An 11468-nucleotide genomic window follows, 5' to 3' on the forward strand; every position below is an offset into this window, starting at 1 on the left:
AGAAGGTGTTCAAAAGATTGCAGGTCCAACGCTCAGGGCAGAAGCCAGGACAGGTGCAGAGGGGGATACTGAGGCTGCAGCAGTGGATGAGATGGCCCTACCCCAACAGCTAAGGTTTTAGGCTCCTGGAAGGAAGGTGGGGACACAGAGGAGGGGTGTGGATTGGGACAAGTCCCCAGAGAGAGACCTCCCAGAAGGCTGAGTCTCCTGTGGCCTGTGGGCAAAGGACTGGGGTGTGGCCTCCTCATGCTGCTCCTCCCTCCCCTAGACGTGACCCTGAGCCCCTGGAGCGGGGACAGCAAGTGCCACCAGCGCCGGGTGCTGACGTACACCATCCCCATCAGCAACCCACTGGGCCCCAAGAGCGCCTCTGTGGTGGAGACACAGGTGGGCCAGGCGGGGCTGCCGGGCAGGTGGGGCAGCTGGGTGGGTGGGGTGGCCCTGACTGCCCCACCTCTGTCCCTGCAGACGCTGTTCCGGCGCGGCCCCCAGGCCGGCGGGTGTGTGGTGGACTCCGAGGTGCTGACGCAGGGCATCCCCTACCAGGACTACTTCTACACTGCCCATCGCTATTGCATTCTGGGTCTGGCTCGGAACAAGGCACGGCTCCGGTGAGTGGTGACTGGGCCCCTCCACCTGATGCCCTGGTGGCCCCAGGGCCTCCTGTCCACTTCTCAAGTCAACAGCAGAGTGTTGGTTCCCACCCTGGTGGAGGAACAGAAGCGTGGGGTTCCTGAGGACCCTGTGCTCCGAATAGTGGAGGGCAGAGAAAGAGTGGCCCAGGGATGGCTCCTCCCATCTGCAGAGGGTGTTTGAACCTCAAGACTCTGGGGATACAGCAAAGCCGGGCAGTATCACTTCTCTCAGGGAGCTCATGTTCTAGTAGGGAATTGGACACTAGAGAAATAATTAGGAAAATCTGCAGAGCATTCGCTGGCAGTTAGGCCTATGGAGAAAACCGAGGAAAACATGGCAGGCTAAAGAAGCAGGGTGTAGAGGCTTTTACACCTGATACGCTGGTCAGGGAAGGGCCCGCTGGGAAAGACATTTTTCACCATGAACCTGAAGGAGCTGAGAGCAACTCATTTGGGACAGCAGGTGCAAAGGCCCTGAGGCAGGGGCGGGGGCAATGACTGGAGTAGAGTAAGACTGGGTGAGTAGGAGCTGAGATTAAAGCGGTGAACCGGGGCCTGGCGCAGTGGCTCACACCTGTAATCCCAGGACTTTGGGAGGCTGAGGCAGGTGGATCACTTGAGGTCAGGAGTTTGAGACCAGCCTGGCCAACATGGTGAAACCCCGTCTCTACTAAAAATACAAAATTAGTCGGGGGTGGTGGTGCATGTCTGTAATCTCTACTACTTGGGAGGCTGAGGCACAAGAATCATTTGAACCTAGGAGGCGCAGGTTACAGTGAGCCGAGATCGGGCCACTGCGCTTCAGCCTGAGTGACAGAGTGAAACTCTGTCTCAAACAAACAAACAAAAAACAAATAAAAGGATTAGCCACACATGGTGGAGATTTCAGTGAGCCGTGATCACGCCGTTGCACTTCAGCCTGGGCGACAGAGCAAGACCCTGTCTCAAAAAAAAAAAAAAAAAAAACGGTGAACCAGATGTGGCTCATGGTGAAGACTTACTTTTTTTTTTTTTTTTGAGATGGAGTCTCGCTCTGTCACCCAGGCTGGAGTGCAGTGGCTGGATCTCAGCTCACTGCAAGCTCCGCCTCCCGGGTTTACGCCATTCTCCTGCCTCAGCCTCCCGAGTAACTGGGACTACAGGCGCCTGCCACATCGCCCGGCTAGTTTTTTTGTATTTTTTCTTTTTTTTTTTTTTTTGAGACGGAGTCTCGCTCTGTCACCCTGGCTGGAGTGCAGTGGCCGGATCTCAGCTCACTACAAGCTCCGCCTCCCGGGTTCACGCCATTCTCCTGCCTCAGCCTCCCAAGTAGCTGGGACTACAGGCGCCCGCCAACGCGCCCGGCTAGTTTTTTGTATTTTTTTTTAGTAGAGACGAGGTTTCACCATGTTAGCCAGGATGGTCTCGATCTCCTGACCTCGTGATCCGCCCGCCTCGGCCTCCCAAAGTGCTGGGATTACAGGCTTGAGCCACCACGCCCGGCCTTTGTATTTTTTCAGTAGAGACGGGGTTTCACCGTGTTAGCCAGGATGGTATCGATCTCCTGACCTCGTGATCCACCCGTCTCAGCCTCCCAAAGTGCTGGGATTACAGGCTTGAGCCACCACGCCCGGCCAAGACTTTACTTTTACCTGGAGGGAAGGGCAGCCAGGCCAGGGCTCTGAGCCAGGAGGGGCTGACCTGACTCAGGTGGTCCCAGGCTCCTTCTGGCTGCCTCTGTTCTGGTGGGAATAGACTGCAAGGACAGGGTCAGGAACAGGGAGGAGGCTGCTGGGGTCATCCAGGCTGGAGGGGACGGAGGCTGAATTGGGGTGGGGAAATGGAGGGGGAAGAGTTAGATTCCGAAGAGATTTTGTAGGTTTAGCTGACAGGATTTGCAGAGAGATTGGATGTGGGGGTGAGGGAAAGAGCTCAAGGAGTACCCCGAGGCGTGGGGCCCGAGCCAGTATAATCACAGAGCTGCCCTTGACCCAGATGGGGATGGCAGGAAGGAATGGGTTTGGGGAAAGACCAGGAGGTCAGTTTGGGACCGAGCCGTCTGTGTTGAGCTGAGCCCATGTGGAGTTGGGGTGCAGCAGCTGGATGGAAGAGGTTCAGGGGCAAGGTCTGGCTAAGACTTTGGTCAGTGGGTGGACAGGGCTCAGGCCACCTGGAGCCTTGCCCATGTACTGGGCATGGGTGGAGAAGGACTGAGGGCCGAGTTGGCTGGCATTTGGGCTGAGCAGGGTGGTGTATGGGGTATCCAGGGAAGCCATGAAGGGTAGGGAACCCATCTGTTTTGTCTGTGAGTGACAAGGGGCCCTCTCTGAATTAGGGGAAGGAAAGAACTCAACTTGGGCGATGGGACAGCCAGGGCTGGAGTCAGACCCTGACCTCCTTCCCCTGATCTCCCAACCCCAGAGTGTCCTCTGAGATCCGCTACCGAAAGCAGCCCTGGAGCCTGGTGAAGTCGCTCATTGAGAAGAACTCGTGGAGCGGCATTGAAGACTATTTCCACCATCTGGGTAGGGACACAAGGCCGGCTGGGGCACAGGTTGGGGGATGGCCTGGCCAGGTGTGGGCATCCAGAGCCCCCTCTTTTACGCAGAGCGAGAGCTCACCAAGGCCGAGAAGCTGTCCCTGGAGGAAGGCGGGAAGGATGCCCGGGGCTTGCTGTCCGGCCTGCGGCGGCGGAAGCGGCCCCTGAGCTGGCGGGCTCACGGGGATGGGCCCCAGCACCCAGATCCTGACCCCTGTGCCCGGGCTGGCATGCACACCTCGGGTGCGTTCCGTTGGGGCCGGGCCGGGTTGGGGTGGGCGGAGGATCGGGGGCCTGGGCCGGGCCATCTGACTCCAAGCTGCTCTCCTGCAGGCTCCCTCAGCTCCCGCTTCTCCGAACCGTCTGTGGACCAGGGCCCCGGGGCAGGCATCCCCAATGCCCTGGTTCTCATCAGCATCGTGTGAGTAAGAGACAGGAGCAGTGGCCACACAGGCCTGAACCTGCCTCCTGGCTGTGTGACCTTGGGCAAGTGCATGGCCTCTCTGGGCTCTCTGCTTAAGTGGGAGCGTGGGTTTGCTCACAGCGAGGATTAGATGAGGCAATGTTTGGGATGTGTCGGTTTGTCATAGAGAAGTCTTCCCTGCTAGAAGAGCAGAGCCAGGGAGAGCTATGGGAGATCAGAGGGGCCTGACCTCACCCAGGGATCAAGGGGGGCTCTCTGGAGGAACAGGCACACAAAGATTCTGGAATTAGGTGCACAGGAGAGGTGTGCCTAACCAGTGAGGTCATTTATGCACGTTGCATTCTCTGTGCCCACCCCTATGCTGAGGACACAGCAGTGACCTTGAGGAAAAGATAGACCTGACAGCAGACCACAGTGATCTGGGCCGGGATGGAGGATGCATGGGCCAAGGGATCAGGGCCAGGAGTGGGAAAGCCCTGGGAGGCCAGCGGCAGCTTTCTCCCAGGCCACAGCGGACAGTCAGGATGGGTGTCCTAAAAGGGTGGAGACCGTCTAGGCTGAGAAGGGCTTGGGCAGGGAGAATCCACACGCCTGCCCAGAAGCCTGCAGGAGTTGGTGGGCAGGGCGCTGGGAGGAAACAGAAGTCGGATCCCGGGGTTGAGCAGATCCTGGGAGGTGAGGGTCAGGCCGGCTACGTGCTCAGCCTCTGAACCTCAACTCTCAGCTCTCATCCAGTGAGGGGGTATGGTGCGCTCGGCCCAGAGCTGCCCAGGGCGAGGAGGGCTGGGGGTGTTGGGGGCAGGCTGGGCGGCGCTCATCTCTCTGTTTCCCCTCACTGCTGCTGCTGCAGGATCTGTGTGAGGTAGGGTCCTGAGTCCCCCTGCCCTCCCCTCCCTGCAACCCATCCCTGTTGCAGCCTCTTCTCCCTACCCCATGCCCCCCGGCTCCCCCAGGGAGGCAACCTGGCATGGCAGTCAAGGGTATGGGCATCAGACAGGCCTGGATTTGAACCCTGACTTTCCTGCTATGGACTGTGCAACCCTAGGCGTGTCTCACCCTTTCTGAGCCTCATTCTCCTCTGCAATGGGGGATAGAGGTGTCCCTACAAGGTGTAGCTATATGGGGGGTTCAGAGCATCTAGACCCCAGGAATCCTGACCTCTGACCCTTGTCCCCAGCCTTATCATCCTCATCGCCCTCAACGTCCTGCTTTTCTACCGCCTCTGGTCCCTGGAAAGGACAGCCCACACCTTTGAGTCCTGGCACAGCCTGGCCCTGGCCAAGGGGTGAGTGGGTAGCCTGGGAAAATGGGGGGGCTTGGGCACATTAGGGGAGGCCAAGGCCCTGCTCAGGCCCGGCATCCCCACAGCAAGTTCCCCCAGACGGCCACAGAGTGGGCCGAGATCCTGGCGCTACAGAAGCAGTTCCACAGCGTGGAGGTGCACAAGTGGAGGCAGATCCTGCGGGCCTCCGTGGAGCTCCTGGATGAGGTAGGAGGCGCCGCTCGGGCAGGGCCCAGGGCTACAGGGCTGTAGGGTCCTCTGTTGAAACCCCACCATGCGGCAGGCACCTCCCTTCTCCGGATCTCAGTGTCCTCCTCTGTAAAATGAGGAAGCCACTCAGAGTCCCCACCCCACAGCATTGCAGGGGAAAGCACGGAAGCGTGGATGGAAGAAAGAATTGATTGGTTCACGTCCTGGAGAAAAGTCCAGAGGCATCTCACGTTAGGCACGGCTGGGTTTGGTCACTCAATGGCAGTAAGAGTCAGTCTCTCGTGCTCACTCTGCCCTGTGCCCATCTCCAGGGTTGGCTTCATTGGAGGCCACACTTTTCCCCCCACCGGGGACCATGGCGCTTACTCTCATTGCCTGCTGAGGTCTCAGGCCCACCCCTGACCCATCACAGCAGCCAGGGCAGGCCAGGTGTGGTCCCTCTACCCCCTAGCCCGCTCTAGGGTAGCTAAGGGGTCACATGGTCTGAAGGGGAGAGACTCTTCAAAGGATCTGAGGTCTCATCTCCAAAACGGAGTGGATCCAGACACCCAGTGTAGTTCAGGGACAATGTCTACTCGGACAACCAGGTTCCCATTCCGGTGTGTGACGTCTTGCAAGCGATTTTGCCATGGTGGCCGTGGCCGCCTCTGTGCACAGGATAAGGACTGATGCTACTTCAAAGACTGTTGTGAGGATGAGACAAGTTGACATTGGGAGTGGTGCCAGGCCCACAGGAAACACTGGATGTGGGCTGGGTGTCCTGAGTGTGAGCCTAGTGCCAGGGACAAAGCAGATGCCCAATAAATGTGATGTCATCATACAGCAATGCCCTCAGGCCCCAGGAGACTCAGGCCAGCAGTTGCGGTGGGTCAGAGCAAGTGTTGGGCACTGGGGAAGGTGTGGAAGTGGGAAGGCGGTTGGGAAACAGAGTCTGGCATTGCCTGCATTTCCAAGGCCATCAGAGCTGAAGTTGTGGGTGACAGTGAAAACCTTGTTTCATCAGACCCTTCCATATCAGAAGGCTCATCTTTAGGAGTCTCATTCCCCCCCGAAATCAAGCTTGGGAGAGGCTCACACTGGGAAGGGTGGGGCAGGACGGGGTTGGGAGAGGATGAAGGCTGAGGCCCCATCACTCAGAGAGGGTGAGCAGGGCCCCCCATCCTGCGTTATTTTATTTTATTTTTTTGAGACAGGGTCTCATTCTGTTGCCCAGGCTGGAGTGCAGTGGCACGATCATGGTTTATTGCTGCCTCGAATTCCTGGCTCAAGTGATCCTCCTGCCTCAGCCTCCTGAGTAGCTGGGACTATAGGCACGCACCACCACGCCTGGCCAATTTAAAAATTTTTTGTAGAGACCAGAGTCTCACCATGTTGCCCAGGCTGGTCTCAAACTCCTGGCCTCGGGCAATCCTCCCGCCTCGGCCTCCCAAAGTCCTGGGATTGCAGGTGTGATCCACCACACCTGGCCCTGAGTTAAATTTTTATCATTTTCCTCCCTCTCAAACTGCCAAGGGTGCAGAGCTGATGTCACAGATTGGTACTCACAGTAGATGCAGACTGAGCACTTACCTGTGGCTGGGCTATTCCAATTTTTTTTTTTTTTTTAAGACTGGGTCTCTCTATGTTGCCCAGGCTGGAGTGCAGTGGCATGGTCTCGGCTCACTGCAAGCTCCGCCTCCCAGGTTCATGCCATTCTCCTGCCTCAGCCTCTCAAGTAGCTGGGACTACAGGCGCCCGCCACCACACCCAGCTAATTTTTTGTATTTTTTAGTAGAGATGGGGTTTTACCGTGTTAGCCAGGATGGTCTCGATCTCCTGACCTCATGATCTGTCTGCCTCGGACTCCCAAAGTGCTGGGATTACAGATGTGAGCCACCATGCCCGGCCTGTTCTAAGTTTTAAGCATGACTGCCTTATCCCCACAGCCAGCCTTTGAGGAAGATGCTCTTGTTATCCCAGTTTTTTTGAGACAGAGTCTCAATCTGTCACCCAGGCTGGTGTGCAGTGGCATGATCTTGCCACACTGTAACCTCTGCCTCCCAGGTTAAAGCGATTCTTGTGCCTCAGCCTCCCAAGTAGCTGGGATTACAGGCACCCGCCACCATGCCTGGCTAAGTTTTGTATTTTTAGTAGAGATAAGGTTTCACCATGTTGGCCAGGCTGGTCTTGAACTCCTGACCTTAAGTGATCCACTGGTCTCGGCCTCCCAAAGTGCTGGGATTATAGGCATGAGCCACTGTGCCCGGCCGTTATCCTGGTTTTATACATAGGTGGGTGGTATGAGGCATCTAGGGGTTCGAGGAGCTCAGGAGCTTGCCCGAGGTCACAGAGGGGGTAATGGTGACAGCTAACATGTGCTGAGCACTTAGTGTACACCGGGTTCTCAGTGCTCTTCAGAACCCTGAAATAATCCTATGGAGCAGATGTGTTACAGACCCGTATTTCAAATGAGGGGATTTTGACTCAGGGTGGTTACAGGATGTGCCTGAGGTTAACTGAGGTAACAAGATCAGAGCCAGGATTTGAACCCAGGCCATTGGGGTGCCAGGCACACACTAAGCCCCTTCCTCTGCTGCCTCTGAGAATTTAAACTGGGTGCAGCGTGGCTGTGCTCTTTTCACTGAGGGACCCTGGGGTGGGGCAGTATGGCCTCTAGACCACCCTCAGTTTCTCAGTGGCAGGATGGGGGTGGGTGATATCACCCCCCAACCTCCAGCGTTCACCCCCAGCCCTGCTCACCTCCTCCCCGCAGATGAAGTTCTCGCTGGAGAAGCTGCACCAAGGGATCACAGTGTCAGATCCTCCCTTCGACACCCAGCCCCGGCCCGAAGCCAGCTTTTCCTGAGGTCCCCAGCCACGCAGCTGTTCCCCACATGGACAGATGGACACACACAGCCTCGGCGGCCACTGCTGGCACGGTGTGAGCGCCAGGCATCTCCCACCCGCCCCTCCCGACGGCCCGACCGGGGGCTGTGCAGACGTGGGGGCCACGGAACCGAGATGCACTTTAGACCAGGGAGCTGGCCCGGCCTCTGGCAGACCCCCCACTAACTTATTTTGCCCGGCTGAGGTTGTGGGGGGCGCCTCCTGGGGTGCACGGTTCCCTCAGCTCTGGGTTTAATGTATTATATTTATTTGGGGCTGATAGTGCCCCAATAAAGGGTCAGAAGTGGCTGTGGCTGTGCCTATGGGGCCCTGGGAGTGGGTGGGAGCCTCCTGTTACACTCAGATCCTGCTGTGGTGGGGAGGGGACCTCTGTCTGTGTTCCGGGGCCATAGTCACTGAAACGATCTGGAATTCCCCCAGCATCTTACACAAGCTTTACATCATCTGAGGTCAACGCAGGAACTACGGGGACAGACTCTGGGAGCCAGAGTTCAAATCCTGCTTCCTAGCAGTGGTGTAACTGCAGCAGGTGAACCCCCTGGAGCTCCAGTGCCCCTTCCTGTGCAATGGGCAGAATGACAGTACTGTTAGAAGGGAGTGGTTCTCAAACTTGAGCTGCATTCGAATCTCCTGGAGGGCTTGATGAAAAACAGACTGTGGAGCCCCTCCCTCCAAATTTCTGGTTCAGTAGGTCTGGGGCAGGGCTGGGATTCTGCCTTTATAATGAGTTCCCAGGGGATGCTCATGGTGCCATCCCAGACCACACTTTTTTTGTTTGTTTAAGTGAGGGTTTCTCTGTCGCCCAGGCTGGAGTGCAGTGGCACAAACATGGCTCACAGCAACCTCAACTTCCTGTGCTCAAGCCATCCTCTCACCTCAGCCTTCTGAGTAGCTGGGACTACAGGTGTCAGCCACCATGGCCGGCTAATTTTTTATTTCTTTTTGGAGATGGGATCTCACTATGTTGCTCAGGCTAGTCTCGAACTCCTGGCCTCAAGCGATCCCTCCCGCCTCAGCTTCCCAAAGTGTTGGGATTACAGGCATGAGCCATCATGCCCAGCCCCAGACCACACTTTGAGAACCGCTATTACAGGTTCAAGGAGTTCATAAATGTGGCTACTTATAACAGGGCCTGGCACAGATGGAATGGAGTAAGTATTCAATAAATGTTACACTTATTGCATAAAAATAGAGGGAAAAAAGTAACTCGTGTAGTGAGTACCAAGTACGTACGTACTGAGCTCTGTGCCAAGATCTGATGTTCATTTTATTCTCACAGTGACTCCATGAGGTGGAGACAAAGATGTACACGCCTGAGGCTACCCAGCAAGGAGGCAGACTCCAGGCCTGACCCCTGGGGTCTCCACATTTAGATGCAAGGTCCTGACCCCCTCAGGACCCCACCACGGCCCATTCAGGCTTATGGTTGGTTGGATCCCTGTTTTACAGATGAGGAAATGAGCTTGGAGGCAAAGTCCCTGGTCCAGATAGAACCCAGGTCCACCTCACTGAAACCTTGTCCTGGTTCCAGAGTGAGTGTGTGGGGTAAAGAGACACCTTTGGCATGTCACACCCCTGGCTATAGGAATCATCCTAACTGATGGCTTGGGGCAGGGGACTGGAGGAGGGATTGGAGAGTGGATCAGGAGTGGCATAGGAGGCAGAGCCAGCTTCTCTTACCCTCTAGCTGTGTGATCATGGCAAGGTACCCATGCTGAGCCTCAGTCTTCTATATCTGTAACATGGGTATAATAATAATGTCACCTATAGGAAGAATTAAATGAGCTAATGTTAGTAAAGTGCTTAGAATGCTTAGAACAGCACCAAGCCCATACACAGTAGGTGTTCACTGAACATAGCTTATAGGGCTGTGAGGTGCCTCCTGTCCAGTGCTGAGGCCTGTCCTCACTGTGCCTTCACCTACCATCCCCCACCAGTGGAAGGGCCCGGAACAGCAAGAGGGTTATTCTCTGCAGGGGAATTTCACAGCTCAGGAGGCGCTGGCATAAAAGTCTAGACCACAGAGGTGTCGGGTGTCCCTGGCTCCCTGCCCCTCTGCTATAGTCCTGCCCCACACCCTAGCTCCTCTTGTCGGGCAGGGCTGGGCCAGGGGGATTCTGAGACCTTACCCCACCCAGAATTAGAGCCTAGGACCTAGGTAGTGAGCCTTCAGCCGAGAGTCTCACTCCCACCCTGGTCCTGACAGACCAGAACTCCTACCTCCATTTTCTCCATTTGGCAGAACCTACTGGTAGGACAGGCCACTTACCACTGCTGGGGCAGGATTCCACATCCATCCTAGGCCAGCTACATGACTCTGGGCAAGGGAGCAGCCCTCTCCCATCCTCAGTTTCTTCATCTGTAAAATGGGGATAATAGAACTCACTGAAGATTTGGGGCAGAAGAAGTGGGTTCAGCAAATCCCAAGGGCTTAGTGAACATTGACTTTCATTTATTTGTTTGACAAATATTGATTGAGTACCTGCAATGTGCCAGGAACAGTTCAAGGTGCAAGAGACATGGTGGTACACAAGACAGCGTCCTCACCTGGGGGATTTAAAAAAATTTTTTTTTCTTTCTTCTTTTTTAGACAGAGTCTCACTCTGTCGCCAGGCTGGAGGGCAGTGGCGTGATCTCGGCTCACTGCGACCTCCACCTCCTGGGTTCAAGCGATTCTCCTGCCTCAGCCTCCGGAGTAGCTGGGATTACAGGCACGCGCCACCACGCCCAGCTAATTTTTGTATTTTTAGTAGAGATGGAGTTTCACCATGTTGGCCAGGATGGTCTCGATCTCTTGACCTCGTGATCCGCCCACCTCAGCCTCCCAGAATGCTGTCATTACACGCCTGAGCTACTGCGCCTGGCCTTTTTTTTTTTTTTTTTTGAGAGGGAGTTTCGCTCTTGTTGTTCAGGGATTACAGGTGCCCACCACCACTCCCGGCTAATTTTTTGGTATTTTTAGTAGAGATGGGGTTTCACCATATTGGTCAGGCTGGTCCCGAACTCCTGCCCTCAGGTGATCTTCCCCGCCCCCCGCCCTTGGCCTCCCAAAGTGCTGGGATGGCCACGGGTGGCTCACACCTGTAATCCCAGCATTTGGGAGGCTGATGCGGACGGATCACCCGAGGGCAGGCGTTCGAGACCAGCCTGACCAACACGGTGAAACCCTGTCTCTACTAAAAAATAAAAAAAGTAGCCAGTCATGATGGTGCGCGCCTGTACTCCCAGCTGCTCCGTAGGTTGGGGCAGGAGAATCTCTTGAACCCGGGAGGCAGAGGTTGCAGTGAGCCGAGATCACCCCACTATACTTCATCCTGGGCGACAGAGCCAGACCCTAAAAAGAAAAAAAAAAAAAAAAAAAAAAAAAAAAGAACATAATGTCAGGTAGTGAGGCTGCTGTGAAAAACACTCAACAAGAGTAAAGGAGGTCAAGTTAGGAGGGGGGGAGGCAGTTTGCCCTGAAGGGACACGGAAGACCTAACGAAGGTGACATTGGAGCCATGGAGGCGGAGG

General features: G+C 55.9%; 1 protein-coding gene and 1 long non-coding RNA gene across 9 annotated transcripts in view; one reads left to right on the forward strand and one right to left on the reverse strand.

Moving 5' to 3' along the window:
• GRAMD1A (GRAM domain containing 1A) overlaps positions 1-8243 on the forward strand; it is a 33153-nt gene extending 24910 nt beyond the window's left edge. For 4 of the 8 annotated variants that reach the window (XM_033225679.1, XM_033225683.1, XM_033225686.1 and 1 more), the window contains 9 exons: positions 269-387; positions 469-611; positions 3036-3139; positions 3223-3396; positions 3487-3574; positions 4428-4439; positions 4755-4862; positions 4946-5066; positions 7822-8243. In XM_033225679.1, the coding sequence (XP_033081570.1) occupies positions 269-387; positions 469-611; positions 3036-3139; positions 3223-3396; positions 3487-3574; positions 4428-4439; positions 4755-4862; positions 4946-5066; positions 7822-7914 (962 nt within the window). In that variant the 3' untranslated portion in view covers positions 7915-8243. The remainder of the gene's footprint in view (positions 1-268; positions 388-468; positions 612-3035; positions 3140-3222; positions 3397-3486; positions 3575-4427; positions 4440-4754; positions 4863-4945; positions 5067-7821) is intronic. The other 4 variants (XM_033225680.1, XM_033225684.1, XM_033225681.1 and 1 more) reach the window with 3 other exon arrangements.
• Positions 8244-9634: 1391 nt separating this feature from the next.
• LOC117092333 lies at positions 9635-10579 on the reverse strand. The gene is made up of 3 exons (XR_004440752.1): positions 10438-10579; positions 10225-10314; positions 9635-9719 (listed from the first exon to the last, which is right to left on the reverse strand). It is a non-coding gene; the product is annotated as an uncharacterized LOC117092333 (long non-coding RNA).
• Between the last annotated feature and the right edge of the window lie 889 nt (positions 10580-11468).

This window comes from Trachypithecus francoisi, unplaced genomic scaffold (genome assembly GCF_009764315.1).
Source record: "Trachypithecus francoisi isolate TF-2019V2 unplaced genomic scaffold, Tfra_2.0 Lachesis_group12, whole genome shotgun sequence".
Classification (NCBI taxonomy): domain Eukaryota; kingdom Metazoa; phylum Chordata; class Mammalia; order Primates; family Cercopithecidae; genus Trachypithecus; species Trachypithecus francoisi.